Source organism: Saimiri boliviensis, chromosome 18 (assembly GCF_048565385.1).
Source record: "Saimiri boliviensis isolate mSaiBol1 chromosome 18, mSaiBol1.pri, whole genome shotgun sequence".
NCBI lineage: Eukaryota > Metazoa > Chordata > Mammalia > Primates > Cebidae > Saimiri > Saimiri boliviensis.
The window spans coordinates 12869915-12888118 of NC_133466.1; the positions used below are offsets into that span (position 1 = coordinate 12869915).

The following is an 18204-nucleotide window of genomic DNA, read 5'->3' on the forward strand; positions in this document are numbered from 1 at the left end:
CCTGGCCTCTGCAGGCCCAGTAATCATGGGAGTAGTCACGGAGCTTGTTATGTCTATGGTATTAATTATGGTTTTTTGTTGTTTTTCTCTTTCTTAAAGATTTGTAGAAGATAAAATGTGGGTTACATTTTTGGAGGGAAGCTCTGCCTTGAATGTTCTGAGCCTAAATGGTAAAGAGGTAAGGTAGCATTTGTTGATTCTAAACCATTCTGCAATTAAGTGTCTGAAGATTATATGATATTTTTATAGACATGCAGCAAGATTATCTGAATGAGAGGGGAAAAGACCTTATGGTATGATCGAGAAGTTGTTTAATATTTTTTATTTAGACTGGATTTCTGACTAGCGTAAGCTTATTTTGGTACCTCCCCAGAGATATTAACTGTTGATATAGACTAAGAAGGAAACATGTTTAGCACCTAATTTGATTTTTCTTATTACACTTTAAGATGCAAAACGTTTTAAAATTTTAATTGGGGATAGATAGTCTGGATCATCTCTATAGTAGAAAAAATTTCTATCAAATGAAGAAAATGCTCTATTTACCAGAAAACAAGGAAAGGAGGTGCTCATTATTCCTTGGAATTTGTTTTATTGGCTTGGTTTGCCTAGTTTTCTTCTTCAGATGTAACTAATTGCCAGAGATAACAAATCCATCCCATTGAAGTATTTTAGAATTTTTTAATGAATGAAGATATTCCTAACCTGTGATGTGAAAAGTCACTGATGAGGGAAACTTACATTGTTGGCCTGGAATTGTTTTACTTCTCTGAAGTGCTGCACCTGTCATTTTTTTTCTCAACTCTTTTAGATGAATCCTAAATGTCTAAGTGTATGGTCAGTGCGCAGGAATGGACTGCATTCTAGGCCTGATTCCTGCAGCAGTGAGCACTGTCTTGAGCTTTCTCTTCTGTCACATCAGCTTCTTTGGAGAAAAAAATTCTTTGTGTATACTAGACTGGGTGTGGTGGCTCATGCCTGTAATCCCAGCACTTAGGGAAGCTGAGGCAGGCAGATCACCTGAGGTCAGCAGTTTGAGACCAGCCTGGCCAACATGGTGAAACCCCATCTCTACTAAAAATGCAAAAATTAGCTGGGTGTGGTGGTGGGCACCTGTAATCCCAGCTGCTTAGAAGGCTGAGGCAGGAGAATCACTTGAACCCAGGCGGCAGAGGTTGCAGTGAGCCAGGATCGTACCAGTGTGCTCCAGCCTGGGCAACAGAGAGAGATTCTGTCTAACAAAAAATTTTAAATAAAAAAATTCTTTGTGTGTATTGCTTTTGAAATAGGTTTTGTAGAGTTTTGTTTGTTTTCTTAAATGTAATACTAATATACTCTGTAAAATCATGTATCAGGAAATACAAAAAAGAATTAAAAATAAGACCAATCATGATCCTATCATTCTGAGATAATTTCTCTTAACCTTCATATTAGCATATACATATATAAATACAAATGGGATTTTATATACACACAAACACATTAACACAAATGGGATATGCATATACGCAAACACAAATTGAAATCATGTTATAAAGTTATTTTCTTACAACCTCTTTACTTGTGACTGTGTCATGGACATCTTAAACAAATAAGTCATTTTTAATGGCTTCATTAATTTCATTATGTGAATAAATATATAAATTTATTAAACCAAACTCCTGTTCATAGACATCTAGATTATTTCCCATTTTTAATTATTAAAACCAACATTCCAGTGAACTTCTATGTATTTTTTTGAGTATTTTTTGGTCATTTAAATTTCTTCCTTTTCGTTTGGCCCTGGTCTCTATCAAGGGGATATTCCTAAGGAATTACATCTTAACTGGCCATTACAGAATTACATCTTCACTGGTGATAAGTATTTAAGAATGCTTGTTCATATTTTTTGATGACTATAAAAGAATTTTGTTGACTTTAAAAAGTAATGTATGATTTGTAAAGCATGTTAAGTTCTGAAATTGGAGTGATTTTAGTACTCATATCTAATTAGCAAGTAAAGGATTATGAATTCTTAGGATTCTGACTTTAAAGCTCAGTGCGGATGCTAAATTACTAATAAACTCAGCCGTGCCACTCAGTTCAGCAACTTTCAACCTCTCCATTATTATGCCTTCAAGGAATTCTAATATCTGCCACACTTGGAGCCAGGGAAGATCTGTACCCACAAAGGTGCCAACTGTCAGCACAGCATATTGATCACAGCTACACAGTTCATTTGCAAATACCAAAAATGTTCACATCTTATTCACATTAAGAAACTCTTCAAACAAAGGAAGTTGAAACTATGTGGGAGAGAGATTTAATTTAGAAAGCAAGTTTGTTATAAGGATATGGGTTTTAAATGAGAATTCCTTTCTAGTGCACGATTTGTCCTTGACCAAAGAGTCTTGCTGTTATCAGCAATTTTTTTGAAATTATTTTTTAAACACATTGACAGGATGTGCTATAACTTGATTATAATGTCTTGGTTGTCTTAGATTATACTTTAGTCTAAAAGTCACTCAAATTTATAGAGAAGGCAGAGTGCCAGCTTCACAGGTAAAAGTCATTCTATTTTTGGAATGATTAATTTTTGTTGAAAATTTAAAATGGTGTTCGCTTCTTTTAATATTCTTCTGGCATTTGAAATGCTAAAACAGTATAGGTTAGCACTTAGCAGCTGACATATAGTAGCTCTCAGGACCATATGCCAAGTTAGGAAAGACCAAATGAACAGGAACAGGAAATGCATTTTAAAGATTTTCTGCTGTCTCTTCTGTAGTTGTTTCACATGGGAACAGTTATTTCATCTGTAAATCAAAATAAAGTATGAAGTTATGTAGCAAAGTTGTTGGTGAATTTACATCTGGCCAGGAAAACATACTGGCTGTAGCAAAGGAAACTTGCATCTCTGGGCAGCCTAGAAAAGACCTTTATTTATCACCAGAGGCTTTTAAAGGGAGAACTGGGAACAACCATTAAAACTAGTTAAAAGTATATGTGAAAGAATTATGCCAAATTATCTAACTAAATTAACTGTCTGTACTGTTGGATAGTTTAATGAAGTCAGCCTCTTTATTCCAAAATAGTTAACTTTCATGTTAATCAGTCTTTATTTTATATCTCTTTTACTCAACTAGTTATTGAATCGGACTGTAACTATTGCTTTAAAAAGTCCAGACTGGATCAAAAATTTGGAAGAAGAAATGAGTTTAGAGAAAATTAGCATTGCGTTGCCATCATCAACCAGCTCTACCCTGCTTGGTGAAGATGCAGAGGTTGCAGCAGATTTTGATATGGAAGGTTTGTTTCTTAAACACACCTTCTTTACTTCTTGTAGTTCTAGATATGTTTTCTTCCCATCTGTAAAGTCTTAGTTTCCACGTCTGTCTATCTTCTTCTTCTTGGGACATACATAGCACTGTTAATTAGAATTTATTTCGGCCGGGTCTGGCGGCTCATTCCTGTAATCACAGCACTTTGGGAGGCCGAAAACAGATTGCCTGAGGCCAGGAATTCAAGACTAGCCTGGCCAACATGGTGAAACCCCGTCTCTACTAAAAATACAAAAATTAGCTGGGTGTGGTGGTGCACGCTTGCAGTCCCAGCCACTTGGGAGGCTGAAGCAGAATTGCTTGAACCTGGGAGGCAGAGGTTGCAGTGAGCCGAGATCGCACCACTGCACTTCAGCCTGGCAACAGAGCGAGACTCTGTCTCAAAAAATAATTAATTGCTGGGCGCGGTGGCTCAAGCCTGTAATCCCAGCACTTTGGAAGGCTGGGGCGGGTGGATCATAAGGTCAAGAGATCGAGACCATCCTGGTCAACATGGTGAAACCCCGTCTCTACTAAAAATACAAAAAATTAGCTGGGCATGGTGGCGCGTGTCTGTAATCCCAGCTATTCAGGAGGCTGAGGCAGGAGAATTGCCTGAACCCAGGAGGCGGAGGTTGCAGTGAGCCGAGATCGAGCCATTGCACTCCAGCCTGGGTAACAAGAGCAAAACTCAGTCTCAAAAAACAAAAACAAAAACAAAAAACAATTATTTATTTATTTTGCATCATATTGGGTTTATTTTGCTTATACTTTAAATGTGTTTACCATTCTTACATTCAAATATTAAGGCCTTTACAAATGTTAATTTATATTCTTACTGGATTTTAAAAAACCCAAATTGGTATTTTTGGTGTATGGTTTAGTCCCAATAATTAAAGTTAAGGTAAAAAAGTAGAAGCTCCAAAAGGGTAGTCTAAGAACAGAAATGAGTTTAAGTAATTACTCCAAAAATTTCCGTAAACGTAATTCATATATGCATTTGTTTGATGGCAACATTATCAAAAGAAAAAATTTTAAAAATGCATTTGTTTTCTAATGCAATATATTATCCCAGCATGTTTTCCATTAAAATACATACCTTAGATTATAATAATATTGTAATACCCTAGATAGCTAGATACTACATTTACGAGTTGAACGTCTTACAAGATTATCTCATTTTCACATTCTCTGTTCATTTGTTTAATTGGTCCACACTAAATATTTATGTAAATCTCTACATAAATCTCCAGCAGGGTGCTGGAGATTCAACAGCTGTGTTTCTTGCCTTTCTAGAACTCATAGCTTATTTGGTGTTACATACAAGTAAGCAGGCAGTTATCATAAAGTGACAATGAATGGTGCTGTGGCAGGCAGCTCATGAAAAAGTTGCCTAACCTGGATTTGGGAAGTTGGGCAAGGTTTCCCAGAGGAATTGAAATTCAAGTTGAGAACCTGAAGACTCGGGAGAATAGGATTAAGGCTATAAAGGAGAGACCCAAGAAGGCACGTGCACAGCATAAGTGGGGAGGAGGAGGATCCCAGTGGATTATGCAGGGATTTTAGTGAGGGAGTAAATGAAGAAGAGAAATGCAGAGGGAGAAGTAGGTGTGGGAAGGAAGATGAATTCTGTTTTGGATATGTTGAATTTGAGATGTTCATGGAGTCAATCAGACATGAGTCTGGTGCTCAGGAGAGAGCTCTGGATTTAAGGCAGCTCTAATGGCCTACAAAGTCATGGGCATTTATTACTATAACTTTGGCCAATAGGATTATGTAGAGACAAGAGAGAATGAATCGAATATGGAGAAATATAGTCTTGGATTGAATATGTGGAAACACGGAGTTTAAATATACACAGAAGAAGGCTGCCCATGAAAATAACATGAGAAGAAACAACTAGAAATATCAAAGAGCCAAGAAATTCATGGCTTAAAAATCAAGGAAAGAAAATGGAGCGTGGAAGGGGAGTTGTTAATGGTGTCTTGTGCCACAGAAAGATGAGAAGAAATGAGGACAGGAACATGTCCTTCTCATTTAATAACAGGAAGGGAAGCTGTCGGTGACATTTCATGAGAATAATCTCAGGAGTGACAAAGTCAGATAGTGATAAATTGGTATGGATGGAAGGTGAAGAAGTGGAGAAAGTGTCTGTAGACAACTCTTTAAGGAAGTTTGGGGGAAAAGAGAGAAGAAGGCAACTGCCCCAGGGAGATTGGAGCTCCTAGGGTGGTGGTTTCGGATGGGAGAGGCTTGAGAATGCACAGTGCTAATGGAAAAGTAGAGGAGAAAGGGCTGATGGTTTGGGGGAAGGGCAAGGCAGAATAGTAGAGCAGTGTCACTGAGAAAACTCGGCTGGATAGGGCCCATTTGTTCCATCCTGAAATACCCAAGTGACAACCATGTAATGAGACTCCAGCCTGGGGGCAGTCTGTTGAAGCAGGGGTTCCCATCTTAAGACTTCTGTCTTCTCTGTGAAGTGTTGAAGTTATCTGCAGGAGTGGGACAGCCCAGTTTCAGGAGGGTTGAGGAGTTTTGCAGTAAAGCTCCTGAAGAGCAAAGTGAGGGGAAGAGCAAACCAGGAATTGCCGGGCACTTTAGGAGCCCAGAAGAGACTGAAAAGCACAATTTCAAATGTGACTGCAGTCATCAGGACTGAGTAGTTTTCTTTAGCAGAGACAGTCGGCAGTCCAAGTGCTACCACAGAAAGATTAAACAGAGGGGTCAGTGCAGCGACAGGGTTTTGTCAGGCATGTGCAGTGGAAGAAGAGTGAAGTAGGGGAATGTTTGAGATGAAGAACCATAGAATCTGAAGCTAGGTACAGAAGAAAGCAGAATCAGATGGCGGTAAAAATTAGAGGAATTAAGCTAGGGCTTCTGAAGAAATCAAAAAAAGGAAGAGTAGTTAAGGGAGAGACCGTAAAGCTGGGAGGCAGTAATCAGAATGAAGCTTTTGAGTTGTTTTAGACGAGTGCAGTTCTGAGGGGTGTGAATTAGGAGTGGAGGTGAATGTCAGTATGGATTGGACCAAGGCATTTCATTATTGAACGAGTTGTCCACATGGACTTCGATGTTATACAGAAAGATGGTGCAGGATCTCATTACTGTCTTGTTCTCTGCTTAGTCCTCAATGAGTGCGTTCAGGAAGTGGAAGAATGGAAGTTGGAGATGACTGTACCAAGTGGGGGTAGAGGGTGTTACATAAATTCTGGATGACCTAGCCTCGAAGCAGTAGTACCTATTGTTCAGAGTTGGAAGATTAACGTTCTGGAATGGCAGTTAGGTTGCAAGGGTTACATTGACCCCACTTTCCTACCCAGAGATAAGTGGAGATGAAGATACCCTAGGGGAGAACCAGTATTTAGTTCAAGTAAAGAGGGTCTTTGTGGGGTGAGGGTGGCAGGGAGGAGACTTCTGGAGGAAGGCTGTGTGACTGCTTGAAAGCTAGTTGACTCTAAGGCTGGACCTGGGTTGGGCAAGGGAGTGGGGCAGTTCCACAGAGCACAGTGAACAGGTTTGGAAGGAGAGCAGGAAACCTGAGCTGGCTTGCACTGAGAAGCTACTCTGGGGCATACTGAAAGCCTGTTGGGTCACCTCAGCTCCAAGTGGTTGGTCACCTGGCATCTTACTGCTCAGAGACCGTAGATATCTTTATATCCTCTGAAAGAGTATTTCTACTAATTCTGGTTTTCTGCATGCCTTCATGCTTAATTTATGTATGTTTGCAATAATTACAATGTTCAGATTTGTTTTGTGTATTTTAACTCTTTGAAACCTAAGGTGAAAAAAAATCTCTGAGCAAGTTAAAATGGGGGTATCTCTGATCAGTCCTGCTTTTCCTTAGGTGAGGTGGATGACTACAGTGCTGAAGTGGAGGAACTTCTTCCTCAGCATCTCCAGCCATCTTCAAGTTCTGGCCTTGGCACTTCCCCCAGCTCTTCACCCCGGACTAGTCCCTGCCAGTCACCTACCATATCAGAGGGTCCTGTACCTTCCCTTCCCATCAGACCAAGCCGAGCACCATCAAGAACTCCTGGGCCTCCAAGTGCACAGAGTATGCATTTTACTTGAAAGTTTTGTATGGCTTCCTGTAGCCAATGTGCTTGATGTCGGAGAGTCATTATTTTACTTTTATACCTAGGTGCTCAGGTGCACCCTGTTTTCTCTGGTACGGAAGAGGAAAACTTGTAGATGATAAGCTCTCAATGGAAAGGAAACTTGTTACAACTGTCACTAGATGAAAATTGTTTTTAATCTTTTTCCTTTGTGGTTAGGTTTGTCCATGTCTTATAACTGATGATTTTCTGTGGTATGAACCCATAAGTATTTGGGCTTTTTCTTCTCTCTACTGGCCAGACTGCAAAATGACTTAACCCAAACAATACTTTGTGCCATATCAATAGGGCCACTTACTAAATTAGATTTCAGCACCTGAGGCCTAGGTAAGAAGTCAGCACAGAGGTAGCATTATTGCCATGGTACCAGAGGGCAGTTTAAGAGTAGACTGCTTTTCTTATACTGAAAGTACATGCCCTTTATTTACATCATGGTGCACATTTTCTAGAACATCACCTATAGAACATACATTTTATAGAACATATATATGAAGGACCGATCGTTCCCTTCTGCCAACAGCTACTTGGAACCTGATCTTCTTCCCTTCTGTGCGTTTTTTAGGTTCTCCTATTGACACACAGCCAGCAACGCCGCCGCTGCCACAGAAAGACCCCGCCCAGCCCTTGGAGCCCAAGCGGCCACCGCCGCCCCGCCCAGTCGCTCCTCCCACACGCCCCGCTCCCCCACAGAGACCTCCTCCGCCTTCAGGTGACAACTTTTTATTTCAATTTCTGCTAGATGTAAAATTCTCCACTCTATTTTAAAATGTTTTGTTTGTTTTCTGGTCTCTAACTTCTGAATTCTACTGTTTCTCGATATCATTATTGCTACTTCTTAGCTTTTCTCTAAAGAACATGGTAGGCACAACAGACCAGGTAGAGTGTTTGCATAGTAGAATCCTCTAAGTTGTTTTCACAGCTGCCTTTAGCTGCTTTCTCACCAGCCTGCCAGATAGATTTGTTTGGTTTTCACTAATTCGATGTAGTTAAGCATATCTACTGTTCTTAGGTAAAATTAGGTTTAATTTTTTTCAAAATCCTCATTTCTAGATGATTTATAAGCATAAAATCATTAAAACGTACTAATTTCTGTAAAATATATAATGAAAACTGGAGAGCATATGTATTAATGTACAGTTATATATTTATTTAATGTTCTTTTAAATTAAATATAGTGTTGTTACTTCAATTATAAGCATATGCATTGAATAATAGTTTTTTTGTAGTACCTAGATACTAATATGTAATTCCTGCGTGATACTTGATATCACAGATACTATAGTAATCTTTGACATTTCACTTCTGTATTTAATGTCATTTCCTTTCTGCTGCCTATTTTCTTATGAACTATAAGGGGCTAGGAGTCCTGCACCCGCTAGAAAAGAATTTGGAGGTAACCATTTACATTTGTTAGCATGTGTGAATGATGCTTCATTAATGTTTTGGAGTTTTCGCCCTACAACTGAAAGACATTTTAGGTTTGTTTGATAAAAGTCAAAATGAATGACATTCCAGTATAAAACTCATCTACAAATAAAACTAATAAGGGCTTTCATTTCCCAAATAGATTGGGATTGTTCATCAGGCCTGATAAATTTTTTGGGGGTCAATTATTGAATAATTTGGTCAATTACTGACCACATTAATAAATGTGGTCAATTCATTTACAAAGATTTAATTCCCAACAGTTCAATTAATTTTAAAAGTCATTCAGGTACAGTAAATACAGAACATTTCCCAATTATTTGGTTAGTGATACATTTATTTTCTAGTGGAAAAGCTTGTGGGTTAGCAAAGAACTGTATGGTTTTTCTTTTCATTTCTTCAGTAAGGAAATTTTTATTCACAGTGGGTCACTTTTTGTTTGAAGTATAGCTTATTTGTTTTACATGAAAACTTACAGAGCTCAGTTGGAATTATACATTTGACAAGTTTATTTAATTCTCAAGAAAAGATTGAGTTTTCACAAGTCCTCAGAAGAACTTTTGCAAATCCAATGTTACTATTACCAAGGCTCACCGTACATGGGTAGCTGGTCTGTTTCTGTTGTAGCTTGCCTAGTGACATGGCCGAGTAATTCAAGTTATACTACAGACTGACTTTGCCTGGGTAGATCTTAATGAATGCGTGTGATAAGGATACCTAAATTATTTCAGCTTTACAGCTTCTGCAGCATACAGCTAAGTGACCATTTTTCCAATGACCTACATTTAAGTTTTCCCTTTTCAAGCTGCTGCTTTTATTTAAATTTTCATGATAATTTTTACTTCTTTAATTAGGAAAACATCCTGTAGAAAATAAATTTAAAATTAATCTGTGAAGAGTTATATTAGCAATCCAGTAGATTACAATAAAATCTTTCTTAATTTTAAAAATTGCTCTCCTTCATAATTATTTTGTAAGAAGTGTTTGCAACATGTTTTTTATCCTATAACCAATAATTCGTTTACATCATTATACGTTAGAGTTTTTTAAAATAATGCATTAAAAACTAACTTCAGAAGACTTATGTGGTCTCGGAAATTTATGATTTCTTTCCTTTTGACTCTCAAATATCAGAGTTTTTACTTGCTCTGGATATGAGTAAGATGATTTTTAAAGCAAAGGCCTTCATTAAACATATTTTAGAATTCCCTACTGCTAGTAATTGCACATGTAAAAAGAAAACTGTCGGTCTGTTTCTACTCTTCTGTTTGAGTAAAGGGAGGATTCAGGTCTGGGCCAGGCTTCTAAAGTCACTTTGGTCTGTATTGATATCTTTGAAGAAATTTAAAGCAATAAAAGAGCCTTTTTGCAAAAGTGAATTTAATGTGGAAATTGTCTTATGTGCCTGCCTTTCATTCTGTGCTGTGGGCCCTGAACAATATATAGCTTCTGTTCTTTCTCTGAAAAGGTATTGGAGCCCCTCCCAGTCCTGGGGTAGCTAGGAGAGAGATGGAAGGTAACAAGACTCTTGCATTATAGAAATGGTTCTCTCATTTTATTTCTCAATGTCAGCACCCCACCTCCCCACTCCCCAGTGTTTAAAGGCATACTAAGTCTTTTCTTGGTCCAGCTGTAAACTTCTCTTTCCCCTCCTTATGTACCTTGTATTTTTTCTCTCTTCATTCTGTGTCACCTATAGTTTCTAATGGATATACATTTAATTTCCCTGAGATCCTTAGTGTTGTTTGTACTCTGTTTCATATATAGTTTATATACGCCTAGGTTGTGAAATTACTGTTTAAGAATGTCTTAAATTCTTTTCAGAATAAGTAAAATATCTAGAAATGTACTTTACTCATCTAAAGTTTTAAATATTAGTGATTATAATTAAGCCCTATTAATTCAGATCCAAGAATATAGTATTTTATGGTTGATTTCAGATAACATAGCTGTTTATATAGATTGGTACTAAGCCAGATTTGTTTAAAAGAGCATTAAAACTGAGGCCATTTTATTATAACTTTAGTTATTAAAAGAGTGATGTATTTCTTATAACAATTGTACTTGAATTTCTTTTCAAAAAAGAGAGTAAATGTAACATGCTGCTCTTCATAGTCACTCCTACTCCTTTTGGCCCCAAGAGTAATTTATTTCATTTTATCCTTCAGCTACCTTTCTAGTGAGTTTGAACATATTTTTAACACTGTCATCCATAATGTAGATATTTGGTAATAACATATATCTGTCTTCTGTCTTAATGACAGGATTTTGTTACAGAAATCTGAAAGACCTTATCATAAGATAACCTTATCCACAGTGACATCCACAGTGTGAAGCCCTAAAGTAGTGCTGTAGGAGCCTCTTGTGTAACTTGACAAATGCGGTCCTGTCTGTTGCTCAGGAGCCATTTGTCTACCAGACTCTTAAGGGGTATCAGTGCCACATCCTGTGACCATTCACATAGCTGACTGTATGTTTTCAAGGTTCACAGGAGAGAGCTCTGTGGGGAATGCCACCCTAGAAGTGGCCTCATGAGTGAGATATCAAACTAAGGTCACCACTTGTCTCCCATAAAGGTCTCTCTAAATTTTGTAGCTTTTCTCTCTTGGAGTATTTCATTCAGGACTGATAATACCTTTCGTCATAGTGCTTTGTTTTGTTACCATCTCACGCCCACATTTCTGCTGGTAATGTAGCAGAACAGTAAGCTGATGTTATGCAATATTGCTTGTTTACTTACAACTTATTTTTTTTTTCCCCTTCCTGCTTCAAAGCACCCAAAAGCCCTGGAACAACACGGAAAGATATAGGTAAAAACACTTGAATGTAGCTGTTTACCCTTAAAACTGGACCATGAAATAGGCATTTGGAATATAAGTGCATGGTTTCTTTTTTTTTCTTTTTAATTTAAATATATGATATGATGTCTTTGTTCCAGGACGCAGTCAGCCTTCACCTCAAGCAGGACTTGCAGGCCCAGGACCTGCTGGATACAGTACAGCCAGACCGGTAGGTAAAAACCTTGCCTGGGAGTCAAGGGGGTCTCGGTTCTAAGTCCTGTTTACTACTTGTCCGTTTTGTTACCTTGGAGAAATCATGTGATCCTTCAAGGCCTCAGTTTCCTCAACTCTAAAGTGAGGGAATTGTACTTGATGATCTTCCAACTCTAACTTTATTTATACATACTCTTCAAAAATAACAAACTTCATTATTTGGATAAAAGTGATACACTTAAAACAATTATGGTCACTAAATACATATCTTAAGAGTCGCAGAATATGAGAAGATGATGGATTTGGGCAGCTTTTTATCATTTTACCTGAGTAATTAATGAAGATATAAAGTAATCCTTCATTAAAAATGATTTTGATTAGATTTTAGAAAAAATAGTGGTAAATTCAGTGTGGTAAAACTGGTTCTAAAGGTTTTGTTTTGTTTTGTTTTCCTCTTCTTGGTTTTTTTCTTGATCAGGTTCACATGTTCAGTAAAGCTATTAGAGAGTAGATGGTGTTGCAGGATTTTTTCCTACCTGATGAATGTGTGTTTTCTGTATGTTTATATGTTCTCTTATACACATAGTTTTTTTGTTTTTTTTTTTTTGAAAACTTTCTCTGGACTTTAACAGGTAATCAAGAACAGAGAGAAAGAGCAAAGGGAAACCAGCAGTCAGTGACTTAGGCTAGTCCAGTAGAACCCGGGACTACTGTGGCCCATGTGTGAAGAGTAGGAAACAGAGCTGTTACTATACCTAGAAATTAGGATTGTGAGAACTGAAAAAACCACTTCCTATGTAGATAGAAGTTTTTTGTCTTTTCTGTTGTAGCTGTCCACTTAACAATCTGAAGGTTCTTTTTTATATGCAGTATTACTTTTCAAATATGTATTCTCCTTTTTTCAAAAACAGGGAAATTTGCCATTCACTGATTCCATTACCACACTTGCCACAAGAACTTTCTTTATTCTGTTGAATACCATAAGTATAGGAAAAGAAAAAGTTCATGTTTTGCTCAAAGTAAAGATGTTAGCTTATGTCCTTCAGCAAACATATGAAAATAGAAAAAATATTTTTCACTGTTGAGTCTTTCAATGTATTTAATTTGGAATATTAGGCATTCAAAAGTTTTGCTTCTATGTTAAAAAACAAACAAACAAAACAAAAAAACAACAAAAAAAACCTAGCTGGCTGGCAGTGGCAAGTACCTGTAGTCCCAGCTACTTAGGGGACTACAGTGGAAAGAACGCTTGAGCCCAGGAGTTCAAGTCTAGCTGGAGCAACACAGCAAGACCCAATCTCTTAAAAAACAAATCTCAGGGAGTTTGTTTTTTTTTTCCAAAATCTCCTAGTTGATCAGGTATATATCTCTCTGTCTCCTTGTGTACTTTAAAATTGGCCCAGTTTTTTCCATGAAGACAGCATTGCACATGGTTAAGAACCCTAGGCCTGCAGCTAGTCAGACCTGAGTTTGGATCCTGGCTCTGCTTTTTGTGTGGCTTTGGACAAGTTGTATAAATTTCTTCATCTTAATTTAAAATAGGGATGATAAAATAATACCTACTTCTGAGGGATATTTTGAAGACGAAATGGTAATGCCTATACCATGCTTAATTAACATAATGTCTGACACACAGTAAACAGAAGTGAACAGGAAGATTTTAAAATTCATCACTCTATGGCTTCAAGTAGAGAGCACTTAAAATGACAAAGTAGGGATTAATACCATAGAAGAGAGTAAATGAGATGCAAAAGCAAACGTTTTCACAGAATCCTACCTGTGGAAGGTAAATAAACATCTCAGGTGTTATGTTTCCCATCTTCAGACGATTCCTCCTCGTGCTGGAGTTATCAGTGCCCCACAGAGCCAGGCACGGGCATCTGCTGGAAGACTGACTCCTGAAAGCCAAAGCAAAACATCAGAAACATCAAAAGGTAGATACTATTTGGGAGGTTGAGGCAGGAGGATTGCTTGAGCTCAGGAATTTGAGACCAGCCTGGGCAGCACAGTGAGACCCCATCTGTTAAAAAAAAAAAAAAAAAAAAAAAAACTTTTCAAATTAGCCAGGTGTGATGGCACATGCCTGTGGTCCCAACTACTCGGGTAGCTGAAGTGGAAGCATCACTTGAGCTCGGGAGGTCGAGGTTGCAGCGAGCTGTGATCATGCTACTGCAATCCAGCCTGGGCAAAACAACAAGACCCTGTCTCAAAATTATCAAAAATGTTTAAAAATTGAGAGAAAAGAAAGGTAGATACTGTATTAGAAATACTGTACTGGTTTTGTTATTTTTTTTCTTTTCCTTTCTGTCATCTCCCACCTTCTACAACATATTCAAATAGATATATCCTTCCTTCATTATACCACAAGAAATGAGGCTACTTGTTGGGGGAAGAAATAACTAAATAATTAAAATGTTTTCCTAACATTTTACTAAAGAAGGAAAAAAAAAAAACCACATAGTTTTCTTGAATTCACCTAACATCTGACAACCACTGGTTTTTTAGGTTCAACTTTCCTTCCTGAACCACTGAAGCCTCAGGCTGCTTTTCCTCTTCAGTCTTCTTTGCCCCCACCTGCTCAAAGGTTGCAGGAGCCCCTTGTCCCTATGGCAGCACCTATGCCTCAGTCCGGCCACCAGGCAAATTTGGAAACCCCACCCCAACCACCACCTCGAAGCAGGTCATCTCATAGCTTGCCTTCAGAAGCTTCCTCACAACCACAAGTAAGTCTCATTGTTACACAGAGTATTATCTTCGATGCGTATGGTTTCGTCTTTGAACATACCTATTTTAATTATTACCTATTCAAATTATTAAAATGTAATTAATTTTAAAACAGGTATGTTCAAATTGTTATTTATATGAATTAAATAATTTGAACATACCCATTTTAAATATTACCAGTAAAATTGTTAAAATGCAATCTCTACTTAATAAGTATATTTTTTGTTGTCTAGCTGTGTATAAAATCTTAACTGGAAAAGAACATCAAGGCCAAAGAAGTGTGTGGAGGTTTAAAAGTCTGCTTTTTGGCCAGATGTGGTGGCTCACACCTGTTAGAACCCTAACACTTTGGGAGGCTGAGGTGGGCAGATCACTTGAGCCTGGGAGTTTAAGACCTGCCTGGGCTACATAGTGAGACCTTGTCTCTAGAAATAATTTAAAGAACTATCCAGGTGTTATGCCATGGCTACTTAAGAGGCTGAGGTGGGAGGATTGCTTGCACCCAGGAGGTCAAGGCTGCAGTGAGCCATGATCATCCTGTGTACTCCAGCCTGGTGACACAGTGAGACCGTGTCCCTCCAAAAATAATAAATAAATAAATAAATAAATAAATAAATAAATAATCTTCTTTTATACTTTGGAAAGATCTGAAATACAGAAATAATACATATTGGCAATGTCCCTTGAGCACATTTATAAGTAATAGTTTACATTTATTTTTACAGATATATGGGTATGTCCAGCTAGTTGGCAGAGTAAAGAGTTTCTTAAGTATCTATAGGGTAAAAACAGATATTAAAGTAAATATGACTCACTGTAATATGAATAATGTTAGTAGTTAGCATTTCTTAAGTCACATGTGTAAAAGTTGAAGGAAATGTTCTCTTAATGGTTAATACCAAAAAGCATTTTACATGTTTTTTAGTTTAGAAAATTAAGGATGAAGGCCAGGCGTGGTGACTTACACCTGTAATCTCAGCACTTTGAGAGGCTGAGGTGGGTGGATCACCTGAAGTCAGGAATTCAAGACCACCCTGACCAATATAGTGAAACCCCATCGCTACTAAAAATACAAAAATTAGCCAGGCGTGGTGGCATCGCCTGTAGTCCCAGCTACTCCGGAGGCTGAGACAGAATTGCTTGAACCCAGGAGGTGGAAGTTTTAGTGAGCTGAGATTGCACTGCTGTACTCTAGCCTGGGTGACAGAGCGAGACTCCATCTCAAAAAAAAAAAGTGGGCCGGGCGCAGTGGCTCACGCCTGTAATCCCAGCACTTTGGGAGGCCAAGGCAGGTGGATCACGAGGTCAAGAGATCGAGACCATCCTGGTCAACATGGTGAAACCCCGTCTCTACTAAAAATACGAAACATTAGCTGGGCATGGTGGCGCGTGCCTGTAATCCCAGCTACTCGGGAGGCTGAGGCAGGAGAATTGCCTGAACCCAGGAGGCAGAGGTTGCGGTGAGCCAAGACCATGCCATTGCACTCCAGACTGCTGGGTAACAAGAGCAAAACTCCGTCTCAAAAAAAAAGAAAAGAAAAGAAAAGAAAAGTGAGGATGCTGAAAATATATAATAATGGTAGAACTCCTTCAAAGAATATATTTTTTTCTGCCAATCCATTTTTAGTGAATCATGAATTTTTCTTATTTTCTTGTAATGTATATATAATATTGTATTTTAAAAAATGTAATTGGGGCCAGATGTGATGGCTCATGCCTGTAATCCCAGCACTTTGGGAGGCCAAGGCTTGCGAATCACGAGATCAGGAGTTTGAAACCAGCCTGATCAAAATGGTGACACCCCATCTCTACCAAAAATACAAAAATTAGCCAGGCATGGTGGCATGCTCCTGTAATCCCAGCTACTCAGGAGGCTGAGGCAGGAGAATCGCTTGAACCCAGGAGGGGGAGGTTGCAGTGAACCAAGATCATGCCACTGCACTTCAGCCTGCCAACAGAATGAGACTCCATCTCAAATAATAATAAATAAAATGTAATTGGATGGCAAAAAACTTTTTCAGCTAGCCACTCTGAGCTTTTATGACTGTTTTAGGGTATCCATCTCATTGTAGATGTGTGCCATAATAACTGAAACTCTCTGATGGTTTAAGTATCCTTAGACAATATGAAAGTAGATAAAGTACTCTGAAAAACTTCAGGAAGTGCACACTGTCCGGTGAGATTGTAGTCATCATTATATAATCATCTTAAGACACATGACTTTCTGAGAAAACTTTCCATTGTTTTGATTTGTTTTTCCTTGAAGTGAGTATAGCAGTTTGGTGGCTGACAGCACATGCTCTGTGTGTGCCCCACCAAACTTCTTACTATTAGATACACAGACACACTTTCCTTTCTTGGAGGGTGAGGGTCTTGTTTACATGCAGACTGTCATTGTGAGGGATCACAAAGCAGTTACGGTTTCCTCCAAGGAATGCCTAATGCTGGGTGGTCTGGAGGGAGGTGAGGAGGAGTCTTTTTACCCTTTTGTACCTTTTGAATTTTGAACCATAAAATAATGCCTATTTTAAAAATAATAGAAAAATTTTAAAATTATGGGAAATAGCTTTAAGTTGAAAAATATGTAAGATTTTCATACCTGATGGTGAGATTTTTAAATATGACAAATTTGGTATTTTTTAATCACATGGAATAGTTTTAGAATTGAACATTTGTAATTTTTACAAGTCTTTACTTATCCTGTTCCAAATCTACAAAGTATTTAAAACATAAAAATGTATATGACCCAATTTTACTTTTTATTATTTGAATATTCTTTGATTTTATAATTTTATGTAGAAGAGAGTCATTTAATTCAAGTGATTAGATAACACGTCATACATGCTTTACAAAGTATAAAAAATCCTCATTTATCTGTCTGACTTCCAGCACCTTAGTCATCTTTATCAGCTAAGAGCCAGAAATAAGGAAATGTAGCTTCAAGTAAAGGAACCAAACTCCAAGTTTCTTGTGAGATAAAAGTTTCTTGTACCTTCCAACTAAACGTTATGAAGTGAATTAATAATATTAAAAGTATCATCCTTCATAAAATTTGAGTAAGATAAAACAAGCTAGATCCTGACCATTTTGTTAAAATGAATACTAATTTTCAGTGGGGTAGTCTTTTTGCAAAATAGTTGTGTACCATTTTGTACATTTTCTCTAATAGTGATACCCTAGGCTATCCTAAGGCTGTATCTTAGTCTGCTTGGGTTGATATAGGAAATACCATAGACTGGGTGACTTACACAACAGAAATTTTTTTTCTCACAGTTTTGGAGGCTCGAAGTCCGAGATCAGGGTGCCAGCATGGTTGAGTTCTGGTTGAGGGCACTTTTTGTGGCTTGCTGACAGCCACCTTCTCACTGTGTGTTCACCCGGCCTCAGTGCATGTGGTGCCTGGAATGAAAGCATGCACACACCCTTGCACAAGCTCTCTGGGGTCTCTTCTCATAAGGACACTAATCCCATCATAGGGTCCCACCTTCATGACCTCATCTAACTCGTAATTACCTCCCAGTGGCCCCACCTCCAAATACCATTGCACTGGGGCTTACAGAATCAACATATGAATTTGAGAGGGGAGAGCACCACAAATATTCAGTCCGTAACAGGTTGCATAAAATATTTTAGAACTCTGAAATCATTTGG

At 38.0% G+C, this 18204-nt stretch overlaps 1 protein-coding gene across 20 annotated transcripts in view; it reads left to right on the top strand.

The window, feature by feature from the left end:
* SYNJ1 (synaptojanin 1) overlaps positions 1–18204 on the top strand; it is an 88743-nt gene that overhangs the window by 64070 nt on the left and 6469 nt on the right. For 10 of the 20 annotated variants that reach the window (XM_003927661.3, XM_074389332.1, XM_074389333.1 and 7 more), the window contains 10 exons: positions 100–178; positions 3123–3285; positions 7141–7350; positions 7974–8120; positions 8766–8804; positions 10305–10352; positions 11611–11646; positions 11775–11845; positions 13655–13763; positions 14335–14552. In XM_003927661.3, the coding sequence (XP_003927710.1) occupies positions 100–178; positions 3123–3285; positions 7141–7350; positions 7974–8120; positions 8766–8804; positions 10305–10352; positions 11611–11646; positions 11775–11845; positions 13655–13763; positions 14335–14552 (1120 nt within the window). The remainder of the gene's footprint in view (positions 1–99; positions 179–3122; positions 3286–7140; positions 7351–7973; positions 8121–8765; positions 8805–10304; positions 10353–11610; positions 11647–11774; positions 11846–13654; positions 13764–14334; positions 14553–18204) is intronic. The other 10 variants (XM_074389335.1, XM_074389347.1, XM_074389336.1 and 7 more) reach the window with 4 other exon arrangements.